At 57.1% G+C, this 24,871-nt stretch overlaps 1 protein-coding gene across 4 annotated transcripts in view; it reads left to right on the plus strand.

Moving 5' to 3' along the window:
- Positions 1–10,765: 10,765 nt before the first annotated feature.
- Positions 10,766–24,871, plus strand: part of KCNQ4 (potassium voltage-gated channel subfamily Q member 4) — a 53,745-nt gene continuing 39,639 nt past the window's right edge. For all 4 annotated transcript variants that reach the window (XM_023258530.2, XM_023258532.2, XM_023258531.2 and 1 more), the window contains exon 1: positions 10,766–11,100. In XM_023258530.2, coding sequence (XP_023114298.2) covers positions 10,787–11,100 — 314 coding nt within the window. In that variant the 5' untranslated portion in view covers positions 10,766–10,786. The remainder of the gene's footprint in view (positions 11,101–24,871) is intronic.

Genomic DNA, 24,871 nt, shown 5'->3' on the forward strand with positions numbered 1-24,871 from the left:
TAGGTTTGTTTGCCCTCAGGTTGCGTGTCTGTGAAGGAGCGGGACCCTTGTGAAGAGCGGGCGTCCAAAGCTAAGGGAGCTAATGCCGCATATCTGATTCAAATGGAGGTCTTCCGCTGATTTTGCACATGAACTAGATCAGAATCTGTTTGCTGCTTGGAGATGCCTGCCTGTCTTCCCTCCTAGACTACCACATGTGGGCCAGATGCAGCGGTGTCCTGCTGGTTGAGCGTCAAGAGAGCATCTCTCGTGGAAGAAACTGTCTCTGTCCTTCAAACAAGGACCCGGATCAGTCCCTCCACTTCTGCCTTGGCACAGGCTGCCATTCTGAGCTGCCGGCTCCAGCCGTGCCCATTACCAGAGGCATGGCATCTGCCACGGAGGGCAGCCCAAGCCTCTTGTTAGCCAGCAGATCAGAGGGTTCTGCAGCCAGGGTGTGCTTCCTGATAATCGAAGCAGGAAGAATAGAGCATTCCACTTCTTCACTGGCTTTTGTTGGCCACAGAGGCCAGCGGTGAGCCTCTTTTCCTAACCCTCACCGTACCATCCTTACAACCTGAGCGAGGCCTGCTGTTGTGGGGAGAGCAGGGAATGGAGTACGAGGAGGAAGGAGGTATTAATTTCTTCTCTGATGGTAATATGGCATAAAACCGTGGGCAACTCCCTTCTCTTTGGACTGTCCTAAGGGGTGAAATGGGGACGGGAAGGGGCTTTGATATGAGGCGATGGCAAGTCTGACCCTGATACCCTGGTAACTCTCACACCAAATGTCCCTCGCTGTTAACCATGGTAAGTACTTGGGCATCTATCATCGATTTCATTTTCGATCATTTACCTAAGTGTACCTTACGGTATTCCACAAGAAAAATTAAGATGGCTTGTGTAGAAAACATACACAAAGACATAATAAAATATGACAAATTAGGATTAAGAAGAATATCATTGAGTGGGAAATCCAGATTGTAAACGTGAACACAAACATTCTGGCCAGAAAGACCTACGTAGCTGTTTGAATTCAGTTTCACATTTGGCCCTGGGCTCCCTGGCCACCGAGGCAAAAAGATGAGACCAGGTAACAGATTCATACTATAAAGGGAAGAAAAGTAACCTTGTCTTTCAAAAGCAAAGATTTTCTCAGTTGTAAGGTTTTGGATACATGGTTCCCCTCCGGTGACCTCTTGGTAGGTGAAGCAGGTGATAACTATCACAAGAAGTCGGTAGGTCCGCCCCCATGAGTCAGGGGCAGCCCCCCAGGCTTCTTCCTGACTCCCAAGTTTAGCGCCCCCCGCCCCCCGTGTCCAGTTATCTTCGTTCTGGTTCTGGACTTTTCTCTGAAGGGGATCATCTGGCTTTTCCCACTGCCCTGTACCCAGTCTCACCCAGCCCCACGCGGAGAAATGCAGGCTCAAGGAACGCCAGCCTCAGAGGAACAGCAGCAGCCCAGCGATTTCGTTTCCTCACCAACCTCCCGCGTTGAGGCCACAGCGCTGCCCCACCTTGCTGCTCTTCAACTCATTCTCGAAAACCCAAGTAGTTGGATTTTCACACCAGCGGGAGAGTCCCCGTTTCCCATGGACTTCCATTCTTATTTTGGAGATGTTTGGATCAGTTGTGATTGGCAAGCAGCTTCCTTACTGAGCACGTTCCCTTTAAATTTCCCCGCCAGCAGGGCCCATCTGGGTGTAAACAAACACTTTAGTGCAGCCCAAGAGAGCCCCTGTCTAATCCCCAGCACGATCCCCTTACATCCGGAGCACGCTTTCAACATTTTTCCTAGCACTTGCAGCATCCGATGATCTTCACGGTGACCCTGCAGGGGAGACAGGAAGAGGGATCATGATGCCTGTGTTACAGATGGAGACATGGGAGGCCTAGCAAGGTGCAGTGACTTGCCCAAGGTCACTCCGTGAATAGGGGTGGAGCTGAAGCCAAAACGGTGGTATCCTGACCCCGTGTGTATACGTAGTGGCTTTCCGGCCAAAGGTGGTGGGGTGCACGTAAGAACAAGACTTTACCAAATGTGAACAGTCTCCTTTTGTTCTGCCTCCCCAAGCCATTGGTCCAGTCGTGGGTATACGCGCAATAAATAAAGCAATCGGATCTGGTGTGTGGACAGCTGGTGGTTGGGATGGCTGTCTCAGACTGGTGCTGGAGACTGGAGGCCCCTGGGGTTTTAAAGACCACCTGGCCAGCCTCCTTGCTGTTCAGTTCTGCTGAGGCCACAAGGGGGCAGCAGGCAGCACTTCCCCAAGCCTCGGGACGGTGCCCTGTCTCCCCCACCCTTATCCCGACTTGAGGCTGTTCTAGGAACTACAAGGGGGTAGGACTGTCCCCTTTTTCAGTGGGTCCTAAGTTCTTAACCCCATCCCTGGTAAGACCCTTAACTTTTGAAGGCAGGGGCATCTCTAGGGCAACTGAGGGCTGCAAACACTGTCCCAAGCATTACATCAGGGTAGGTTCTCAGGTTTTATTTATTTTTTAAAGTAATCTTTATACCCAGCCTGGGGCTCGAACTCATGACCCCAAGATGAAGCGTCACATGCTCTACTGACCGAGCCAGCCAGTTACCCCAGTTCTCAGATTTTAATAAGACTTTCTGGCAACCCAAGTTCATTCGAGGCCCTTCTTATCTCCCTAGTTTTGTGTCTTTCCACTCTCCTCTCTCCACTCTATGCACTTGGTTACCCACTGGTCCCTGACCTCACCTCCATGTTTTCAGAATGTACTGGCCCAATGCCTGGAATGTTTTCTTTACTTCCTCTTCCACTTACTGATCTCCTAGACATCCATCAAGGCCCAATTTAAATGGCCCTTGCTGAGAAACTTCTAACTCCTGGGGCAGAGTCTTCAAAGACCTCTTCCATGCTCCCACGGCAGTGTCTACAGCCTCTCCTGTTTGCGCTCGTATTCACAGTCATTCAGCAAATATTTCCTTGGCACTTTCTGTGTGTCCGAAATTGTTTTGGACATTGTAAAAACAGCTGAAAATTAGCCAGATGAGATTGTGTTATTGTGGAGCTTACATTGGGTTGGGGGAAAGGGGAGAGAGTGGATGGGAATGAGAGAGAGAGAGAGAGAGAGAGAGAGAGAGAGAGAGAGGGAGGGAGAGAGAGAGAGAGAAGCAGAAATCCCCTATCACTCTTAGAATTTTCTGGATTTGGCTGTCTTCCTTACAGATGGTCCTCCTCCAGTTCAGAGTCCTCTCTGCACCTCCAGAGCCCAGCACAGGGCCTGGGACCAAGAGGATACGAGTGACTGATGAAGAGTGAATGAACATAAACCCTTCCCTGAAAACAGGGCCTCCACACCCGCGCTCATTCCCACCGCCGCTCGTCTCTTGCTATTGCTTTTCCCTTGTTAACAATTTTTGTTTGTTTTATTGAGCTCTGATAATGTGCGAGGCAGGGATAGTAGATAGAGATTATTCTTTAGAGAAATTTCTGTGTAGGAAAATATATTTAAGCTTGATGCCTAATAGATGATCTCATTTCATCTTTACATCCTCATAAGGTAGGTATTCTCGTTTTATAAGTGAGAAGTGAGGGTTCAAAGAGGTTGAGAAATTACCTGAGGTCACCAGCTGGTCGAGTGGAGCCAGATGCTTCAAGAAGCCTCCTGTCCCAGCCGGGCTCAGCCCCATTGGTCTCCTCCCCTCTGTTCAGGATTCTTCTCCGCTAGAGAATGAGAGCTCCCGCACTCCCCTCCCCTGGTAAGGACCTAGCTTTTGTCCCACGACTCCAGCGTCTGTAAGGCCTCTGTACAGGGGTATCTGACCTCCCAGGAGGAGAGGACCCTAGAGGGGAGGTCAAGTGCCTGGTCACAGGAGCAACTTGGATGTGGCCTCCCCAAGCTCCCTGAGCTGGGCCGGTGGTGTTACTCCCTAGCTTGGGTTTGGAAGAGGGGATGGGAGAAGCAGCAAGGCTGGTGCCCGGGAGGGGAGAACATAAGATGGGTCCCAGCTGAGAACAGGGTGGGCTGGGTTCCTCTGGCTGGTGCTGAGGAGCAGTCCAAAGTAGCCAGCCCCCCTCGGCAGCCTGGAGCCCCCTCACCTCTCCAGCTCCCAAACTCTCCCCCAAGCCCCTGTGCCTCTCTCTTTCAAGTGAAATTCTGAGACAGAAGCTTTCTAAGATCTCGCATGTGTCAAATGTCTTTATTTTGCCCTTTGTTTGGCGACGGATGGCATTCTAACTTCACAATTATTTGCGCTCAGCACTCTGAAGATACTATTCCATTGTCTTTTGGCATCTGTTGTTGCTGATGAGACGCTTACTGTCAGTTCAATTATTGGACCTTTGTAGATAAGCTATCTTTTCTCTCTGGTGGCTTTTAGAATTTCCTTTTTCTTCTTGATATTCTACACTTTAGCTAAAAGGTGTCTAGATGTCGTTTTGTTTTGTTTTTAAAGATATCTTACTAGGCAGTCTGAGTCTTTTCGATCTAGAAATTCATGTCTTATTTCTGGAAAGATCTTAGTCACTCTTTCCAGTATCTTTTTCTGGAGATAAAACATGCTGGGGTTTCTTCTTCAATCTTCAATGCCTCTTTCATGTTTTTAATCTCCTTATCGTACTGTGCTTTGTTCTGGAGGATTTCCTTGGTTCTAGTTTCTAATTCACTAATTCTCTCTTCAGCTGCATTCACTCTACTAACCCACGTATTGACTTTTTTTTTTTTTTAATGTCAGTGACTTTAGTTTTCATTTCTAAAATTTCTAGATAGTTCTGTTCATATCTGCTACATGGTTTGACATCTTTCTGTTCTTGTTTTATAGATGCTATTCCTTCTTTTATCTTCTTGAGGATTTTAACTATATTACACTTCCTTTCAGATTGCTCCGTTATCTCTAGATCTTTAAGTATGAAGTCTCCCATGAGAGAGATGTCTCTCGAGATACTGTACTTTTTCTTACATGTTGTGAAGTTTATCCTTGAGATAGTTCTTTTCAGCACAGTTTCCTGACCATACCTGGAGATATAGAAGCCACCCAAAGAGCTGATTTCTCAGCTGTATTTGCCCAAACCATGTGGATGTGCACAGCCCCAAACTAGTTCTTACATTAGTGTCTTGGCTTGGGACTTTTCTGCCCAGAGCCAAGACCAGGAGGCTGGCAGGCAGAGATCTATTAGTCCTGTTTATGGCAGGCAGCACTTGCCCAGACCCAGCATCAGGCAGGGAGCCTACGGCAGCCCCTGCCACTTGTGGGGTTTGCAACTATACCTTCTGTCCTGCTGAATGCCTCCTCAGAGGTATAGCCTCTACTATTCACCAGAATGCCCTCTCACTTCTGGCCCTTAAAGACTTCTCATTCTTGCTTTTGAGTTTGGATATGTTTTTATAAGTCGCCCAGAATTTATCTTGTATATATCTTTTAAGGAAGAGGGACTTTAATACATGTTCAATCAAGTTCGACCTGGAAGTCCCACTCTCTGGGCCTCGACCCCTGTCATTGAGCCCCCAGCCTCCCTTCTGAGCCCCCATTATCCTCCTTGGACCCCTATCTCCTTCACCAAGTCTTATCCCTTTTCTGGACCCCCTTCTCTGCTACTCAGTCTGCAGTCCCTTCTGCTAACATCATCTCCTTCCCTGAGCCTGCATCGAAGCTTCTTCCACCAGGGGAGCAGGGAAGCTTTCTTCCAATGCACCCTCAGCAACTCAGAAACGTCCTTCCTCTTCGTTTTGCAACCGAGTCCACAAGTCCCAGCGGATCTCACTGAGAACACGGAGCCTACCAGCACACCTGCAGTAGTAGTGGAGCCTTCTGCATGGTCTTCCAGGAGTTGGGGGTCAAGGAGGAAGAATCTCGAAGCCAGAGGAGGAGCCACAAAAGAAGGGATGGTTTTGACTTTCAACTCCACACCCCCTCTCCTTCAGTGTCTCCTCTTTGTGGGCCCCCCTCCAGCCCTGAGGATCAATGGGGGTTCACTTTCGCTGAGCTCAGCAACACCGTTCCCTCCCTACTTCCTGTGTCTCTGAACTGACTGGCCCTGAAGGCCTGCGTGGGCTGGGCTGGGGAAAGCTCAGGGGCACACGGAGATCTGGGGGGATAGAAACTCCTCTGTTCCCTCCGGTACCTCCCACCTGCCAAGGGGCCTAAGTCTCTTGTTCTCTCTGGCCTCACTGCAAAACAGAAGCAGGCCTGATCTTTGTACTTCTTCCTCCTGCTCACAGTGGAGTGGAGCCCTGGGAGTGAATGATGCAAGTGATGCCATTACCCCGTGTGCACCCCACCCTGCACGCCAAGCCCCTGCTCCTAGAAAGCCTTCCCAGATTGAGAAGAGCTGCTAAGACTAGGAGCTTCTCACAGCATGTCCCCTCTCCCATGCATTCAGTCTTCCTGATAGCTGGGCAAGGTGGGGTAGAGGTGGAGTGGCTTGCCCAAGGTTACCAGCTAATCCAGAGGTAGAGGCAGGAAGCCCAGCCATGACCTGTAGTTCAGTGCTCTTTCTGCCCCTGGCACTGCCGGCCTCCTTGGGTGCCGATCCCTCCAACTCCACCCCTCCTGAGCCCTCTCCTATGGAGCCCCGGCCTCTGCAGCATGGCCAGGCTAAGGCTGTGGCCAGACTCTTTCCTATCAGGCCAAACTGGACCCTCCAGCTTAGCATTCAAGGCCCCTGGTGTCCCCCTTGCCAAGCTTGCCCTTCCTCCCCTCTGCTCTATAACTTCTCCATCCCTACCCCCCACCTACACATACACACCCTACAACACAGGGGTAGAGAGCAAGATTAGGTGAGTCTCTTCACTGACCCTCAGTCTTCTTGTCTGTAAAATGGGGGTGTAAGCAGCATTGCATCACAGGGTTTTGGGTTGGGGTGCCGAAATAAGACAATGCAGGCGGATCACCCTGGATAAGGCCTAGCATTTAGCCCGGACCTCATTAACGGGGTCTGCAGGCGTCATTGGCTGCACTTCTCCTCACCTCTCCAAGTCTCCCAAGCTCCTGTCCCCTTGTGGAGTCATTGCCAGTGGAGACTTTTCCCTTGTCTGACCTCTAGCAGCCCTAAGAGCTGTAAGAAAACCCCGGGGGAGAGGGAAGAGGAGGAAGTCGGGTGGGTGGAACCTCGACCCCCCCTCACCCCAACCCAAGCAGAACACCTGTGCTTGAATACTTCTTACATGTTGGGGTGCTACTTTACGATTCTGTCTATAAGGAGGATTCCACTGTTAGTAAAATCTGAAAACCACAGACTTAAAACCCCGCTTCCCACTCCAAGAAAAGACTCTGCACCTTTGGTTGACCTGAGATCACACCGGTGGGCTGTTATAGTCAATGACAGGCTTGAGCCTGGCCCCCGGGACAGAGGTCCCAGACACTTTTAGACCCGAACCCTCACCGACCCGGGAGCCTCCACCCCTGGCAGGGGTGAGCCACGGAGAACAAGGATCAGGCCATCTACAGTTCCCCTCAGCCTACAGCACTGGTCCCAGGATCCCAGTGCACAGTAGGCAGGTGCCAGCCAGCAGGGAGGACAGGTCACAGACAGTTCTGGGGTCACCCACGGGCTGTGTATCCTTCAGTGCGTTCCTGTATCTCTCTGAGCCTCAGCTTCCACACATGCAAATGGCTGCTCTCTGTCTCAGATGGGGCAGGACCTGGCACACAGCTGGTGCTCTGCAAATGGGAGCTCTCCCTCCCCACCCTTCCTCTCAATCAATACTTGCTCCATTGAGGGATGATGGTGACAGTGATGAACTACAGGAGATCCTGGAGTCCTGCCCCCTTCTTCTGGTACAGATGGAAAAACTGAGGCCCATAGTGGGGAAGGGACCCGCCCAGGTGGGTCTGGGCAGAGTGGAGACATTCCGGTAGTGTTAGGCAGTGTTACCAGGGAGAGGTGCAGGGGCTGGGGGGTGCGAAAGAAGCTGCTGAGGGTGGGGTGCAGGGAACAGGTGGGAGAGAGGAAGAGAAGGAGGAGGGTGGGAAGCCACAGCGCCCCCCCCACCCCCACCCCTGCAGCAGGGAGGCGGACTGAGAGAGCTTGAGACAGCTGTTTGCTCAGAAAAGTGTCTTAGTCACTAAAGGCTGTGGTGAGGAAAGTCCATCCTCCCAGTCATGTCCTGGGAATCCGGATGGGGGCAGGAAGGCCACCGGGTGACCCTCAAAGTGGCCACCTGTCCTCTCGGAACCGGACTTTCTCCTCTGCCTCTTCCAGTCCTTATACGCACGCACGCGCGCGCACACACACACACACGCACACACACACCCCAAATAAACCGCTTATGGCCTCCTAGGACCATCTTCTCCATTCCCCTCCCCCCTTAAGAAGAGTCCACATCTTTCCACTTTAAAAAGGAGTGGGCCTGTCCCTCTGTTTGTTACACACACCCCTGCAGGAGAAACAGGCAAAGTCTGTGTCCTATGAAAGTCCTTCCTGAGATCTAACTTCCATCCCTCTGGCAGCCATGGTCTCTTTCCTTTTCCTGCTGCCAGTGAGGAGGTTGTCTGGAGCTGGAGTTGGCAAAGGTGATGAGGGGCCCCCTCCTGGCAGTGAGGGCTCCTCACAAAGAGAGGAAGCGACTTGTTCAGCACCTCAGATGGGAAGAGAACCGTGGGGTCCAGAGGTGACGCTAAGCTTAAAGATCAGATTTCCAAGAACAGACCCAGGTTCAGATATTCTGGGTATTGGTAAGGGCAACCTGGGTTCAAGTGGCGTTTCTGCCACAGAACGGCCTCTAAAAGATCTCCGGAACAACCCAGATCCTTTAACAACTGCTTTTCTTTCCACCTACCATTCAAGTCCTCAGATCTTCTTAGTCCTACCCTACAGGACCCCTCCCTGATTGTGGAAGCCCAGACAGTCCCATAGAGTACCGGAGAGCGGGGCCGCATCTCTAGGGGGTGCTAGCTTCATCCCACAGGGAGACAGGAAGGATGCGGTGCATCTGGAGCTGGGCCCTGGGGTCCAGAAACCTTCACCAGCTACCAGCGAGGTCGGGGCATAACCTGCCCAGAGGCACCAGGCTCTGGCCCTGGGCACACCTGCAGCTTCAAGGAGCAGCAGGAAAGATTCAGGTCAGACCCCAGAAGGCATCCCGTGTTATGCAGAGGGAAAAGGGTCACTAGCCGGGCACGGGTGTAGGCCAGCTGCCAAGCTGGGCTCGGGGACCCCCCAGGTCCCGGCAGCCCCCTCCCCGCCGCCTGCAGATCTGCCTCTCTCCCTCCCCCACAGGCGCTCAGCAGATCAATGCTGCCTTTGCTGACAGCTGAGAATCGAGCTCGCCTTCCCGCCCCCTGCCCCGCCCCTCCCGCTCCGCTCGGTCCCCCGAGATCCTCCCGGAGGAACGAGAAGAGTTGGCTGCGGAAGCCTTCACCCTGGGGCAGGGCCGGAGGAGGGAGCGGCTGGTGGGGCCCAGGCTTCCGTCAGGGGAAGAGGGAAGGAGGATCGGGAAACCCAAATTACCACTCCGCGCAGGGCCCAGAGGGCTAAAGGGAACGAAAGGGCTGCCCCCTACTGCTAGAGGAGGTCAGGCACCAAGAACTTTCCAGCTGGAGAGGGAGTTCGTGGGAAAAGAGTCTCCCGTTTGGGGGTGGGATTCTGTGGGCCTCTGGGGAGAAAGTTGTCCGGCCCGCAGCGCTAGTTCAGAGCTCACCTCCCATCACCCACGTGCCTTGACCTGGGAGGGAGGCCAGGTAGCGGTTCAGGCTGGGTTGGCTGGGAGCAGGCCCCTCCATCAGAGGAGACTCTTCGTAGGGCAGGGTGGCCAGCCAGGAGGCTCTTTCCCCCACACGAAGAAGGGAAGCGCAGACGTGGGGGTGGGGCTGGGGGTGGGAGGAAGAACGGACACACCCGGGGTCCACTGTGCAACACACTGTGACCCAGCTCGGCAGCGCTGGGACAGCAGGCCTTCCAGGTAGGAGCTGCTCGCCGAGCCACACGCGGCACCGGCGCATTCTACACACGCCGCCCAGCGGACTAAGGGCACGACCCGACGGGGCACACCTCATCGCTTCCACCGCCACACCCAGCGGGGCCTGGACCGTGCACACTCCTCTTCACACCCCTCCCCATCGTGCCCACGCCCCACACCTGCACGCACTCCATCCCATCACCGCGCGCACCCGCAGCCGCCCGCTCTGCACACACGGAGCACGCACTTCTGCATCCACTCGCACCCGAACTCCACGGGACGCCGAGCCCCGTCCACGGCCGCGGCCGCAACTCCACACTCCACGCCCCACTTTCCGCAGCCACACACCGGGCGTCCCACCCCAGCCCGACCCTCGGGGCCCGGCAGCCCCTCGCGGCGGTGCACGCCACTTGCACGCGGCCACAGCCCCCCGGGGGCCGCCGCCAAGCGGTCGGGTCCCGGCACCGACTCGGCGGCCCGCGCGGCCGGCGCGCCCGGCCCCGCCGCTCGCTCCGCGCGCCCCCCTCCGCCTCGCCGCGCCCGCCCGCTCGCTCCCTCCCGATTTGGGAAGGCGGCCGCGGGGCGGGCGGGGGTGGCGGGGGAGGGGCGGGGCGGGGGAGGATGACATGTGAGCGGCGCGCCTGAGGCAGGTGGAAAGGCGAGCGGCATGGAGCGCGTAATAAGAGAGTTGGAGTCGGAAAGAGCCGCCCCAGTCGCCGGGGAAGCGGGCGGTCAGTGCGGGCTCCGGCGGCCCCCAGGCTCCGCGCGCCCGCCCCCGGCCCCCGCGCCTCCCCGGCCCGGCCCCTAGCCCCCGCCGCCCCGCGCCGGCCCCGGGCTGCCCCGCCGGGCCCGGGTCCGAGCCATGCGCCGCTGAGCGCCCCGCGCGCGCCCGCCCCGGACCTTAGCCGGGCCCCGGCCCCCCCTCTGCCCGGCGCCGCCCATGGCCGAGGCCCCCCCGCGCCGCCTCGGCCTGGCCCCCCCGCCCGGGGACGCCCCCCGAGCCGAGCTGGTGGCGCTCACCGCGGTGCAGAGCGAGCGGGGCGAGGCGGGCGGGGGCGGCTCCCCGCGCCGCCTCGGCCTTCTGGGCAGCCCCCTGCCGCCGGGCGCGCCCCTCCCTGGGCCGGGCTCCGGCTCGGGCTCCGCCTGCGGCCAGCGCTCCTCGGCCGCGCACAAGCGCTACCGCCGCCTGCAGAACTGGGTCTACAACGTGCTGGAGCGACCCCGCGGCTGGGCCTTCGTCTACCACGTCTTCATGTGAGTTTGCGACCCTGCGCCCCTTGCCGCGCCCCCGTGTGTCGACCCCCGCGCGGCCCCTGCCCGAGCCCGGGGCTCCCCGGGGATGGTCGGCCGCCATGACTCCGCCCCCCGCACCCCCCCACCCCAAGTTCCCACGACCGACCCTCCTCTCTACCCCCAAGCCTGAGCCCGATTTCTGATCCCCCGGTCTGACCTTAACCCTGATCCCCAGGTCCTGATCCCCGCTTGACCTCGCTCCTGACCTCCCCACCGCAACTCTTTATTTTCACCCTGATCTCCAACCCCTGCTCCTCTGTCCCAGGTACTCCCCACATCCAGCTTCTGGTCCCCCATCCTCTCTGCATTCCGGAGCCACTACAGCGGGGTCCCCTTTCCTCTTCCCTGCCTGTCTCCTTGTGCCCCAGACACAAAAGGGACTCATTGGCCCCCACACACTTTCTGTCACCATCTCCCCAACTTTGTTGGCAGAGTGGGCTTCCCCCCGGGCTCCCCTTGGAGATGACCCTGTCCAGGAATGGCCTCCACTCCATTCTGGGGCTGGCCCCCCATTGTAGGTGTTTGGGGGTCCCCGTGAACCACCTGAGCCCTGACACTCGTGTGTGCCGTATGTCTGTCTTCACCCAGCCTCCCCTCCTCCGTCAACTCCCCAGTGGCAGCAGCGGGCGGCCCTGCTAGCTTGCCCAGCTCGCTGGCTGCTGCACCAGGCCTGGCGCTGGGCACCCTGGGGAAAAAGAAAGAGGAGAGGGGTAGGTTTGGAAACACTGACGCTGCGGGCCCCCTCCTCCCCCTTGCGGAGCTCCTACAACTTTCAAAAACACTGACCCCTCTTGGATGTAAAGAGTGAATTTTGGCAGCTTAGAGCTCAGTCTTGGGGGACGGCCTGGCCCAGCCGGGAACATGAGAGGCCCCGCAGATATCAGTTGAAGGGCCGGGCCTGGCGCTGGGACGCCCGGAGGTGCCCGAGAAAGACCTCCGGTCCCTGGAAAATGTACCGATATTAATTCCTTATTGCTGCTCTCAGAGAGGGCTCTCTGGTCTTGGGGTCTCCTGGGTGGTCCCCGTGCCTACCCACCTGACTGTCAGACGGTCTTTCTGCCTTGTCTGGCTGGCCCTGTGCCGGAATTTCCACCTGTGTGTGGTTGGCCCGTCTATTCATCTCTCCCCCTGACTGTCCAGCCGTCCCTCTGCTTGTCTGTTTCCGTCCCTCTGTGTGCCTGCCTGTCCACCTGTCCATCTGCCTGTCCACCTGCCTCACTCTTCTACTTGTCTTTTTCTTCCTGCCTGCCTCTGCCCCATCCTGACTGGGCCCACAGAATTTCAGAGGTGCAGGGGAGGAAAATGCTAGCAAAAGAGCCCCCCGGCCACAGGGAAGGTGGAGGAAAATAACTCTCTCAGCCAGTATGCTTGGGGGCAGGGGTGGGGATGGGGGTGGGGGTGTAGCCTTGACTTTGTGCAGAGACCCCCGCTGGGCTAGGCCCCGGGGCAGAGTGGAGGTTGTCAGGACAGGAGGTCAGGTTTAGGGTCATGGTCAGCTGTTAGGAGTAGTTCAACCCCCAGTGCCCATTGGGAGGCTCCAAGCTGAATATTTTTCGCGGCAGAGAGGACTGCTGGAGTGATGACAGTACAAGGGACAGTGGAGTCAGGTGAGAGGAGCAGGGGGACTGCTAATTAAGGGTGGTTGTACTGCTTGCATTGCAGCCTGGGGTGCCCAAGGAGGCTGAGACGCAGAGAGCGCTGTGCCTTCCGTGGGCTCCTCTTGGGAGATGACTTGTCCAAGGCATGGCTGGGCCTGGGGAAGCCAGTTGCCCTCTGGGGTGGGGGTCTTTAGTCCCGAGGCCTGGCCTCTCGGTCTCCACGGGGGTCACTGGAGGTGAAGGACCAGCCTCATGTCACCTGGCTAGCCACTGTCTTCGCCTCCTCTGGAAGGGCCTCTCCTTCCTCTCCAGGAGCTAAATCCGCTGGCACCTTTGCCCCACATCCTGCCCTTTCCGGATGCCAGGAATGCCCTGGCCAGGGGCACGCTTGTTCTGACCACTTGTGCCCGGGAGCCCAGGGACGAGGCATCTCAGGAGCTCTGAGGAAGGAAATGCAGTGTGAAAACATCCAGACATTTAGGAGTTCTCAGGGAACTGGTCATCTAACTTAGAGATCAAAGGAAGTGAGGGGTGGGGAGCCCCACCTCTTGTGTGCTGTGTGATCTTGGGTTGATGGCTGGGCCTCTCTGAGCTTTTGGGTGTCTCGGCCATCAAAGTGGTCAGAAACCCCAACCTTGTGGGCCTCCCTCTTGGATAAGGTAATAGGTGGGAAAGAGCTTGGTGAGCTGGAAGGGTCTGAGTGTAAGAGATGGATGTTATTATTGGGGCTGGCGGAGGGGGGCCCACACAGGAGGCCTCTCCCATTCTCGAGGCGCTCCAGGTGTGGGGTTTCTCAGTCACTCACTGTAGGGTCTTGGCTGTTCTTGCCAGGAAGTGCTTCCTGCTGTTGGACTTCCAGCTCTCCCGCTGCACTGTTGGTCAAATCCTTTCCCCACTCCACAATGGCGCTCAGAGGCAGCTCAAGCGTAGGGGTTCCAATGCGCACAGTTAGCAAGCACCCCCTTCCCAGAGGCTCAGGCCCAAGTAGGAGGGCCCTGGCAGAAAAGCCTGGAAGAGGAGGGCTCAGAAGGAGGGAATTGGGGTGAGCTGGGTCTGTTCACCCCAGGCGACACCGCCCTCACACCTGCCAGCGAGGTCCCCCTGGGCCCCGCACCTTGTCTGGCACCGAGGTGTGGGAGATTACCCAGAAGACAAGCCCCGACTTTTCCTCTCCTGCCAGTGCAGCTGTGGCCTCTGGGGTGTGGGAACCGCTGACTCCGGTCTTCTCCTTACTGAGGTCCAGCCTGAGGGATTGTGGGCCCATCTCTGAGCTCTCTCACCTCTCTTTAGGCTCCCAGTCCTCTCAGCCAGTCCCTCCTCTGCATCCCCAGCCTTTGACTTAAGCCCTCAACCCTTTATAGACCCTGCTCTCTGAATTTTGAGAAACACCACATCACTGCCCATCCTGCTTCTTGAGCCTTCGGGAAGGATGCTCACCTCCTTGCTGCATTCTCTCAAAGGCCACCCCAGCCTCCCTTTTGAAGCCAGAGCGCTGGAAGGGGCTGATACAGGGCAAGGCCCCATCACTTCCCATCTTCCCCGCGCCACTGTGAGGCTGGCTGCTTCCAGCCCCCAGCTGCCCAGCACTTTCTCTATGTGAAGGCTTACACTCTGTAAACATCCTCCTCAGCCTTGTCCCTGGGGTCAGAAGCTGTGGGAATGGGGAGGGGAGGAGGTGGCCGCCGCTCCTGGGGCCCTAGACTCCTAATCCTGGAGTCCTCCAAGCTCCCACCCTAACCATCTGAGAAAGATCACCGCCTGGGTTGGAAATAAGTCCAGCAGAGGGGGCCCAGAGCCCTCGGGCATCCCCACTAGGTGGGTCCTCGCATTTTGACAGCCCATTTTGCTTATGAGAAAACTAAGGCTCCCGAGTCAAACAGTGAATGAGAAGCAAATGCAGAACCAGACGCAAAGACTCCTGACTTCCTGTCCAGGACCACCCCCTGCTCCCTGCAGCCGCCTGGGTTGGCCCTTGGAATTTGAACTGAAGTTTCTCATCACACGTGGAGCATCGGTTATGTGGCCGGGCACCGTGCTAAGTGCTCTCCGTAGACCACGTCCTTGAGGAGGGTACTGTTCTCCTCCCCCTTTGACAGATGGGGAGACTGAGGCTCAAGAGAGGTCACTGAGGAGCCTGCTCAGAGCTAGGTCGGACTCAGAGCTGTCTTTCTCCTGTGACTCGGCTTCGGCCAGCAGCCCAGCCCCAGGCCCAGCCTCAGGCGCGGTAGTCCTCTGTCGGTGGTTTCTCTGGCCCCAGCACCCAGCACACAGGCAGCAGGGGGTGGGCAGTGACAAGGGTTTGTGGGATTGGGTGGAAACTGCCCAGCCTCACCCAAGGCAGTCATACTTCTGCTGTTCACGGCTTTGCACACACGTCCCCGCGGCACGCTCGGCGGCCTGCCTCACGCACACGCTCACTACAACTTGGACACACGCGGCCGTGGATGTCACACACGCACCTGCAGCAGGCATCCAGTGAAAGGAAACCTAATGCACAGCTGTGTCCGCTCGGCACTCGCTTCGCAGACACACACCTGGGCCTGCGGCCCCAGCCCAGACCCGTAGCACAGAGCAGAGTTGACCCCACTCCCGAGTTTTCTGCCCCCCCCCCCCCCCCCCGCCTGTCCATACCTGCGGGGCTGCCCTTACAGGTCTGTGTGTATTTGTGCGTTTGTCTGGGAGGGCGGCCTCAGGCCCGCGTGGGAGCAGCGTGGGTGGCCTCCTAGAGTTTTGCTGGCCTTTGCTTCCCCCGAAGGGCCCTCTGAGGCCCTTCTGCCCAGGCCTGCAGTGTGCTGCTGGGTACACCAAAGCACGGAAAGGGGCAGATCGGTGGTATGACTGTGCCAGGAGCCCAGGCCTTCTGCCTCCCAGGTCAGGACTTGAGATGACAGTGTCCCTCACCCCCCCTGCCCCCCCGGGGCTGATGCTCCAAGAACTTGGCCTGATGCTGGGGACAGCCTTGGACCGTGACCCCAATTTTTTGGTGCCGCTGTTTTTAAGTTCTTAATTCTTTTGTCTGGTCTTTGTGAGGAGGGGGCGAATGGAGAGACCATCCCGCCAGCTTTCTATCCCTTCTATTCCCCACCCTCCCCCTTAGGTCCCTTTGCACCCTCCTGCCCGAACCCTCCTTTGGGGGTCACCGGAGCAGGTTAGATTCCTCACTGCTACCCCACCCCAACCCCGTAGTACATTCGTTCCTGCCGTTGAGGAAGCCGTGCTGAATGACTAACTTCAGTCCGTATTGCCGTGGAAGCCTAGATTCTTGAACGTTGGAGCCAGGAGTGTTTCATGAGGTGATTATTCTTGGGCTGATGGCAGCACTTTGAGTGGGTGATTAATTGAAGTTTCTCTGAGCCAGTCAAGGGAGCTCGAACCGCCTGGGGAGCAGGAGAGAGGAAAGCTCTGCAGAGTCTGTGGCCAAGGCCTTGCCCCTGCTCCAAAGGAGGCCACGCAGGGAGCTTCCCCGACTCGGAGCGGCTCATCACCCTTCCTCCCCGCACCACACGCACGGGGGCCGTTGCGCAGGACTGACCCTCCTATGGGCCAAGGGGCCCAGCGGGGAACTCTGGGGGCAGCCCCTCTCTAACACCCCCAGTGTGGGAGTCGTGGGGCTGGGTGGAGAAAGGGGCGACGTGTCCTGTCTCCAGTGGCTGCCCCACCGAGGGTTAAGAGCATGGGGTCTGAGCCGGACAGATTTGGGTGCACTTCTGGTTCTACCCTTAGCGGTTATGTGCCCTTGGGCAAGTTACTTCACCTCTCTGAGCTTCAATCTTTATCATCTGAAAGCTGGGAATGACCATTCCAGCCTCTGGGATAGTCAAGGCCAAGTGGGTTAAAGCACCTGCTCTGTGCCCTGCATTGGCCGCAGCCACGGGCAAGGGTACCGGCGTATTGTGTTGTTGTCATTTTCACTGTTCTGCCTGGGGAGGGTCCGACCGGGTGCTGGTCCAGTAGGGGGCAGAGTGTGAGCTCTCCGGGGGGGGGGGGGTCCTGAGGGCCCCAGCCTGAGCCCCTTCCTTGTGGTCCCTCATGTAACCGCGTTCACATCTGAGCAAAGTGAGGCCGGTGAGAGGGTGCCACCCACCTATATGCTACCTTGTACCAGGTCACGTAACTAGTGAAGGGTGGTGCCAGGACTCCAACTTGGATCCTTAGGACGCTCTCCACCAGGCCTGGGGGCGGGGGGGGGGGGGGCACAGGGAGACAGACCTAGGACTGGGGCCCAGGGGGAAGTCTGCTGAGACTGGCCACTGGCCTTTCCTGCTTCCTCTCCCAAGGACTGGCGGAGAGGTCTGGGGGGTAAGTGTGAGCATGTCTGTGTGGTGCGGGGGGGGGGGAGGAGCGTGTATGCGACAGGGTCACCGTCTGGCCAGGCAGGCCGAGGTGTGGGCCTCGTTAGCAAACCCTGCAGCGAGCCTGGCCCCAGGGAGATGGAAGAACAGCCATGGTGCTCAGGGGGACAGTGGGGGGGGGGCTGCTGGGAGAGGAGGGCGATACCCCACTCTCTCCTGAGTGTATCATCCTGGGAATGGGGACAGGGAATCCCAAAGGTGATTCAGAGATCTCAACACCTGCTGGGAAGGTACCCACCCCCACGCCACCCCAATCCCCAAGCCTCACTCTCCTCCCCTGTAAAATGGGGCTGAACTGGAAAGTGGACCATTCAGAGCTATCAGGCGCAGAGTGATTCTGGAGGGCTGGAAGAGCCATCGTATAGACTCTGAGTGTTGCCGGGCGAGGACCTGGGCAGTCTCCAGCACCTTCTCCCTGGGCCCCTCAGAGGACTGGGAGCACCAAGAAGGGCACCCAGGAGGCTGTCTGCCCCCAGCTGGGGCTCTAAGGGGCTGGGGAGAGGGTGCTGGTCAGACCTCTGGGGCCCCCATGAAGTGCCCCTAGGACTCCAGGCTTTCTGGGCACTCTCCCCCTAGGGCAGGATCTTTGTGCCCTGGGGGTTGGCACCTGGTGGGGGGTGAGGAGGGAATGGGAGGGGCAGCCCCAGGCAGCAGACTAATTGGGCTGGGAATCTGTGGGCAGCGCCTGAGGGAGGGAGGCCAAGAGAGCTGGAGCTCAGCAGTTCCTTCCCTCTTTCTTACTTCTTGGAGATTTGGGGAAGAGTGGGTGGAGTGGGGTCTCTGGCCTAGGGGCCCTCCCCAGTCCCTGCAGGGAAATCTGGGGGGTACTTTCTCCTGACTCCTCAGACATCTAGGCCAGGCAGGTGGGAGAGGGAGGAAAGCTTGCTGGAGATCAGTGGAGCAGGGTTCCCACTGAAGCATAAGGGATGCAGGTCAGACAGCAGGAAGGACTGCCCAACAACCAGGAGGCAGAGCGAATTCCCTGGGGTGCTCTTTCTAAAGCTTGGGGACCCATGTCTAGCGTGGCTGGACAAGATCTACTCTGCTAATTATCCTCGGCAAGCAAGCGGTACCCCTCCCTAACAGTGTGAGAATGGAAAAGAGACTGCTCCCTGGAGCCCAGCTCTGGGGGCTGGGGGGAGAGGGGTCCAATCCGGTATCTTTTGGCTTTGGTGGGAGGGGGAGGTGGTCACAAGCTACCTCTCTGCCACCCTTCCTTCCCTGCCACTCCTCCCTGGGAGCCTCAGGCCCGTCCAGGTCACCGTCTTTGGGTTTATTTTTTGCTGGGCTAGGCTGTCCCCTGGGAGGGGAGGGGGCAGGGAGCAAAGGAGGGGAGAAAGAACAGCTTTGTCAGCACAATCCCGGGCGCCTCTGCTCCTGCCCTCCTTGGCCTGGCTGCCACCCTCTTCCGGAGAGACCGGTCCCTGGGCCCAATGGGGACCCAGACCCCTGCGGGATGTCCTTCCCTGGGGCACAAATAGGCCTTTCTCCCCTCACCGTTTCTCATTTTGTCCTGCGGCTAGCTTCTTTTCATACATGGGGAAACTGAGGCCAGGAGGAGAGACCCGATTGCCCGAGGACACAGCACACGTGGGCCTCCTCAGTGGATGGGTGTTGTACTGTAATCTTCCACGACCGAGGAATGCCTCCCTCTGCATTCCACCCCTGATTTCACTCACTCGTCTAATTTCCCGACTTCTGGGGGATCGCTGGAACTCTGGCGGGAGAGACAGAGGAGGGACGGAAGTGTGACCCGGGCCGGGCCGGCAGAGGGAGGGAGGTACAGCCTGGGGATGCAGTGAAGGCCGCCCAAGCTTGTCGGCCCTCTCCCCTCTGCCCTTCATCCCCTTTCTGTAAAAAATAGCCCTATTTTACAGACGGGGGAATGAAGGCCTAAAGGCGACATAGCTGCTAAGTAGTGGAGGGAGGATTCACACCCAGAACGTGGTTCCCTGGGACGCTGCCACGTCGCCCCTGAGGGTCGAAGCCTGTTGGGCCTTCCCTTGCGGAGCCCGCCCTTCCCTTGACTCTCTGGCTCTTCTCCTTCTGTCTGTAGAATGTTGGGGTTCCTCGGGGCTCTGCCCTGTGTCCTCCTCCCTGTACAGAGTTTTTGTGGAGGGGGGGGCGGGCTCATGCCCTCCTGTGTCACTGGGAGTCACCTCTGTGATGACAGCCTGCCCCTCCGCAGTTCCAGCCCTGAGCTTCCTGTGGACGCCTTGCCTTCTCTTCTGGAGGGCACCTCAAACTCAGCCTCTCCCTCCAGCCTACCCTTCCCCAGTCTCCCCTGACGGTGACGCTCGTACCCTCACTGCCCAAGGCAGGAACCCCTTCCTCAAACATCCTTAGTGACCCACGTAAGAAGCAACTTGTGTCTCCAGCACATGCTGTTTAATGCTCCCTCCGCTTTCCCCTCGCCCTGAAACTCCCTCCCCTCGCCCATCCGTCATCTCAAGAACTCCTGTTCGCCTCTCAGCTTGAGGACCACCTCTTCTCGGAGTCACTCCCCGCACACCCCCACCCCAGGCTCAACAGGGGGCCCTTCCCCAGAGCTCCCGCCCCGCTGGCTGGCTTGCTGGCTGGCTTCGCTCAACCAGCCCTGTGTGTTCTTCTGGACGCTTCTGCACCAGGATTGTGAGGTCTGGCCGGTGGGGGTTGAGCACAGGCCTTGGCGTGTGGTTGGTAATTTGTAAATGTTTGCTGAGCCAAGGGAATAAAGGTGGCATTGAGGCGGTTGTAAGGATGAGAACAGTTTTGCCAACTAGAGAGAGGTTGGAATCAGGACCCCAGGTCCTCTGTGCGCAGGCACTGAACTGGAAGCTTTAGCGATTTTTATTCTGAGTGCATTCCATGTGGAGGCAACAGCGAGAGCAAAGGCTCTGGGGTGGAATGCTCTTCCTCTACTCTTTCTGCCCCAGGATCTGCAGAGTCTGTTGTTGTGTCCACGGCCCTGAGGGTTGGAGCCTGGATCATCAGGCTATGGAGGTAGACTTTGCCCTGTGGGCAGTGGGGGACAGCCATAGGCAGTGGCAGGACAGGGAGGTGCCACTGGCTGGAAGCCTGATTTCTTCCCAGGAGCTAGTGCTTTGCAAACACTATTGTTCCCATTTTGCAGATAGGAAACTAAGGCTCAGAGAGGAGAAATAACTTGCCCCAGATCACACAGCTTGCCCACGGGGAGCCAGGATTCGAACCCACGTCCGTGTGGCCCCCGGCCCAAGCTCCGGATGTCGCTCAGATACGTCAGCAGACCCATGCGGTTCTCAGTGGCCTAAGGCAAAATTGAAGGAAATAAGGACAATGTGGTGACTTTTTCATAAAGCTAAATTTATTCCACTTAAAGGAGTTTTAGTCTGAGATTATGTCCTTTCTTTTATGAAATGATGGGGCTGGGAACTTTTTTTCAAATGTCCTTACTTGGCAAAATAAAAAGTTGACAACCAGTCCCCAAGTGTTTTTGGGAAATTCTACCCGTGCGTGAAATCCTTGAGTCTGGGCGCCACCCAGCCGCCTCCCTCCTGAGCTCGAAGGCCGGAAGAGTCTGGGTGGGATGGAAGGATTAGGGGGATGGTCAGTCTCCACTATCCATTCCTTCTGGGCCTGTACACCCAGAGTGCAGTGAGGACCAGCTCAGGCTCTAGCCAAGATCGGGCTGGGGGTGGGTGGGGACAGGGTCAACCACAGTCAGGGTTCACCTGTCAGTGAAGGGAGCACTGGGGAGGGGCGCCTGGTGGCTCAGTCAGTTAAGCTTCCGACTTTTGATTTCAGCTCAGGTCATGATCTCACAGTTGTGTGATCGAGCCGCGACTCAGACTCTGAGCTGACAGCACAGAGCCTGCTTGGAATTCTCTCTCTCCCCCTCTCTCTGCCTCTCCCCCTGCTCGTGCTCACTCTCTCTCTCAAAATAAATAAGTAAGGGGCGCCTGGGTGGCTCAGTCGGTTGAGCTTCCGACTTTGGCTCAGGTCATGATCTCACGGTCCGTGAGTTCGAGCCCCCGCGTCAGCCTCGGTGCTGATAGTGCAGAGCCTGCTTGGGATTCTGTCTCTCTCCCTCTCTCTCTGCCCCTCCCCTGCTAGCTCGGGCGCAAGTGTTCTCTCTCTCTCTCTCTCTCTCTCTCTCTCTCACTTGATCTTAGCCAAAAGGCTGAGAAGCGATGTCCGTCTCTCTCAAAATAAATAAAAACAAACTTTAAAAAAGAAAAGAAAGAAAAAAGAGATATCTCAGGTATTGTGCCAAATGTTTTCCAAATATCACTTCATTTAATCCTTCCAAGAGCCCTGGGGGTAGGTACTTTCATTACCCCACTGCACAGAAGAGGACACTGAAGCGTAAACGTTAAGCATGTGCCTTTGTCACACAGCCAGTAAATGCTGCGCACCCGGGAGGGCGGGAGTTTCAGCCTGAGCGTGCAAGGACTCTAGGGTGAGCAGGTCTTCAGGGCCGCAGTCAGTGTGTGTGAGGGGGCGGGGTGGGGGGTGGGGGCGCGGTGGCGCTCACAGTGTACATGGGGATGTGCGCTGGGATGGGAAGGCCACCTTCCTGCTGGGTGGCCTCCAGCGGTCACCTTCCTCTCTGAGCCTCAGCCTCCCTCTCCTACTATGGCTCTCAATAATAAGAGAGATAATAATAGCAAAGGCTTACCCATCATATTATGCCTGACTGGACCCTCCCTTGGTCCCCGGGGAGATGTGGCAGAAGCTGATGGTTGTCCGGGGAGTGCAGAGTCCCGTAGGAGCCCAGCACAAAGGGGCCAAACCCAGCCCTAAACTGGGCATGGCTAGGAAGGCCTCCTGGAGGAAGAGGTTTAAGTCGAGCCCTACAACATGAGTAGGAGTAGTAGTTAACCAAGCCAAAAGGAGCGTGGAACAGCATTCTGGGCAGAGGGACTAGCATGGGCAAAGCCCAGAGGTGAGGCTGACCATGGCATTTGCAAAGACCTCCAAGAGGTCAGGAGAGTGGGAGCCTGGAGGGAGCAGGAGGTGTGCAGAGAAGAGGCTGGGACACGAGCTGAGGGTGTCAGGCTGAGGAGCAGTGACTTCCTGGAGGAGAAGGAAGGAAGTGAAGACAGGAGTACCCTGGGCAGATTGGTATTTTAGAAACACCTTTGTGCATCTCCAAGGAGGATGGTAAGGGGGGAAATTCTGGCAGGGAGTCATGGGGATGCCATCCACTTGGCCTCTTTTTCCCTCTGCCCTCCCCTCCCCTTGGCCCAGCCCCCTGAGTGGCTCCTTTGGAGCTGCCCACTAACTCTGCCGAGGCCTGACCAGACCTGGCCTGAAGCCCTAGGACTTTGCCTGTAGGGAAAGTTCAGCTGCTTATGCAAAGCCTGGCCTGGGGGAAGGTGTGTGTGGCTGAGCTCAGGGAGCCTTTGGAAGCAGAGGGGATGGGTGCAGGCCCGGAGGCTGTCTGCAAGGATGTCTGGGGATAGGGCTTAGGATCTACGCGGGTCCCTAAAACAGTGGCCTTAGAACAGGCTCGCGAGAACACCCAGGGGTTTGGCCCAGCTAGTGGTGCGGTGTCCTGGAGAAGGACGGAGCTCGGGTGGCCCAGCCTGCCCCACCTCTTTGTCCCCTCCCTTTCTTGCAGCTCAATAGAGTGTGGAAATCACCGGTCTCACCCCATCCCCTCATTCTACTGATGGGGAAACTGAGGCCCAGAACAGGGCATGGGCTGAACTTAGGTCAGTGGCAGAGCTCAGACTGCAGCCCAGCCTAGCTCAAAAGTCTCAGTTGTCCCCAACACCTATAAATAACAGTGAAAAACTTTCTGTAGTGAAAACTTTTCTGCAGAGCTGACCGGGGACCCGGTGCCTTCTGGGTGGTCTTTGGCAGGCCTCTTCACATCCCTGAGCCTCGGAGGCCTCTGGGTCCAAAATGCTACCTTGGGGCGCCTGGGCGGCTCAGTCAGTTAAGCATCTGACTCTTGGTGTCAGCTCAGGTCATGATCTCACGGTTTGTGGGATCGAGCCCCAAGTCGGGTTCCACGCTGTCAGCGAGGAGCCTGCTTGGGATTCTCTCTCTCCTTCTCTCTCTGCCATTTCCCTGCTCATGCACGCTGTCTTTCTCTCTCAAAATAAATAAATGAACTTTAAAACAAAACAAAACAAAAACAAAAATGCTACAAAAACAAAAAGGCTACACCCCCTCTCCACCAGATGGTCCACAAAGCACTTAAAGCCATGCCTGGCCCATTGTGGGGCTTAATTAATGTTTGCTCAGTGGAATCCCACTGAGTTCTCCCAACAACCCTGGAGGAGATATCGTTACACTATTTTACACTGAGGCTCAGAAAGGAGAAGTGACTTGCCCAAGGTTATTCAGCTGGAAGTAGCTGATATGGGGCTGGAGCCCAGGTGTCCAGGCACCTAAGACCCCTGATGGACATGGCCCCAGTTTGGAGCCTCTGCTCTCAGTGCGTATCAGTTTAGTGTCCCAAGCAAGACCCAACAGTCAGCTGGGCAGAGTGTGTGTGTGTGTGTGCGTGTGTGTGTGTGTGTGTGTATGGTAAGCTGGCCTGGCCTGAAGGCTGGAACTCAGCTCACATCAACCCCTGGGCCTCCATGCTTGGGCAGACTGCAGCTGCTGTCCCATGGGGAAGGGGACCCACTTGCCCTGCACTGAGGGTTTTTTCTCCTGGCTGGTTAGGGAGAGGAGCTGGCTGTGGCGTGACCAACGGGGCGCCTGCCCGCCCCCTCACACTGGGGTCTGGCCATCTAATGCTCTGCACATGACAGGCATGGGATGGGCACTGGGCTGGGGAGAGGGATTTGCACTCTCCTAAGCCGGGGGCTGCAGCCCTCCTCTGTCTTGGCCAGGGCCGTGGGAGAGGTTTGTCTCTGCCCCCCTGCCCAGTGGCCCCAGCTCAGATCCCTGGCACATACCCAGCTCCTCTGCTTGGGGCCTTCCTCTGCCATACTCATGCTCTTCCCCCTCCCACGATTTGAGCAGAGTTGAGACTTACGGGGGCAAATCCTGGGGGCATTTGGGGCTAACGGAGATGCCGTGGTGTGTAGCACTTGGGGCTGAACAGTGGGGCGATATTGAGGGGGTTAGGGCTCACACTGGGCAGAGTTACGGGCAGGACCTGATGGGGTGCAGAGCTGGAGTGTTTGGGGCTAATCCTGGGCCACCCCTTCCTGGAGAAATTTGGCTATAAGTCAGGGAGGCAAATGTATGGGCTATGCACACCCCACCACCCCCCCGGGCAGTAAACATAGCCGTAGCCCAGGAGACTGGCCCAAACATCCTGGCCCCCCCTACGGTTATTTATACCAGGACTCCCTCTCCTTCTCAGGCCTGGTCCGGCCTCTCAATCTACTCCTGAGCTAAGCAACCTGAGTTGAGGGGCCAGATCCCTACCAAGGCAGGAGGCTACAGCTGCAGGCTGCTTGAACCCCACCAGGGGCTGGGCACTCATCACCTCCCAACAGCTTGTATTGAAGGCACTGGGTCTTACAGATCATAAATGTGCTCAAGGAAGTCAAGGTCTGGGCAGGAGGCAGGAACCCTGGATTTACTCTAAAGTGCTGTATGACTGTGGTCACTGACACCCCATAGCCTCAGCATCTGTGCTCTAGGAGGGAAGGGGCTAGATTAGTGCTTTGCAGACTGTTTTAAGCAGATCTGGTTCCTTAGATGAAATGTGACACAGGAGGGCAATAGATAAAACATATCAAAGCGGGCACCTGGGTGGCTCAGTGGGTTAAGGGTCTGACTTTGGCTCAGGTCATGATCTCCCAGTTCATGAGTTCAAGCCCTGCATCAGGCTCTGTGCTGACAGCTCGG

This window comes from Felis catus, chromosome C1, assembly GCF_018350175.1.
Source record: "Felis catus isolate Fca126 chromosome C1, F.catus_Fca126_mat1.0, whole genome shotgun sequence".
Taxonomy (NCBI): domain Eukaryota; kingdom Metazoa; phylum Chordata; class Mammalia; order Carnivora; family Felidae; genus Felis; species Felis catus.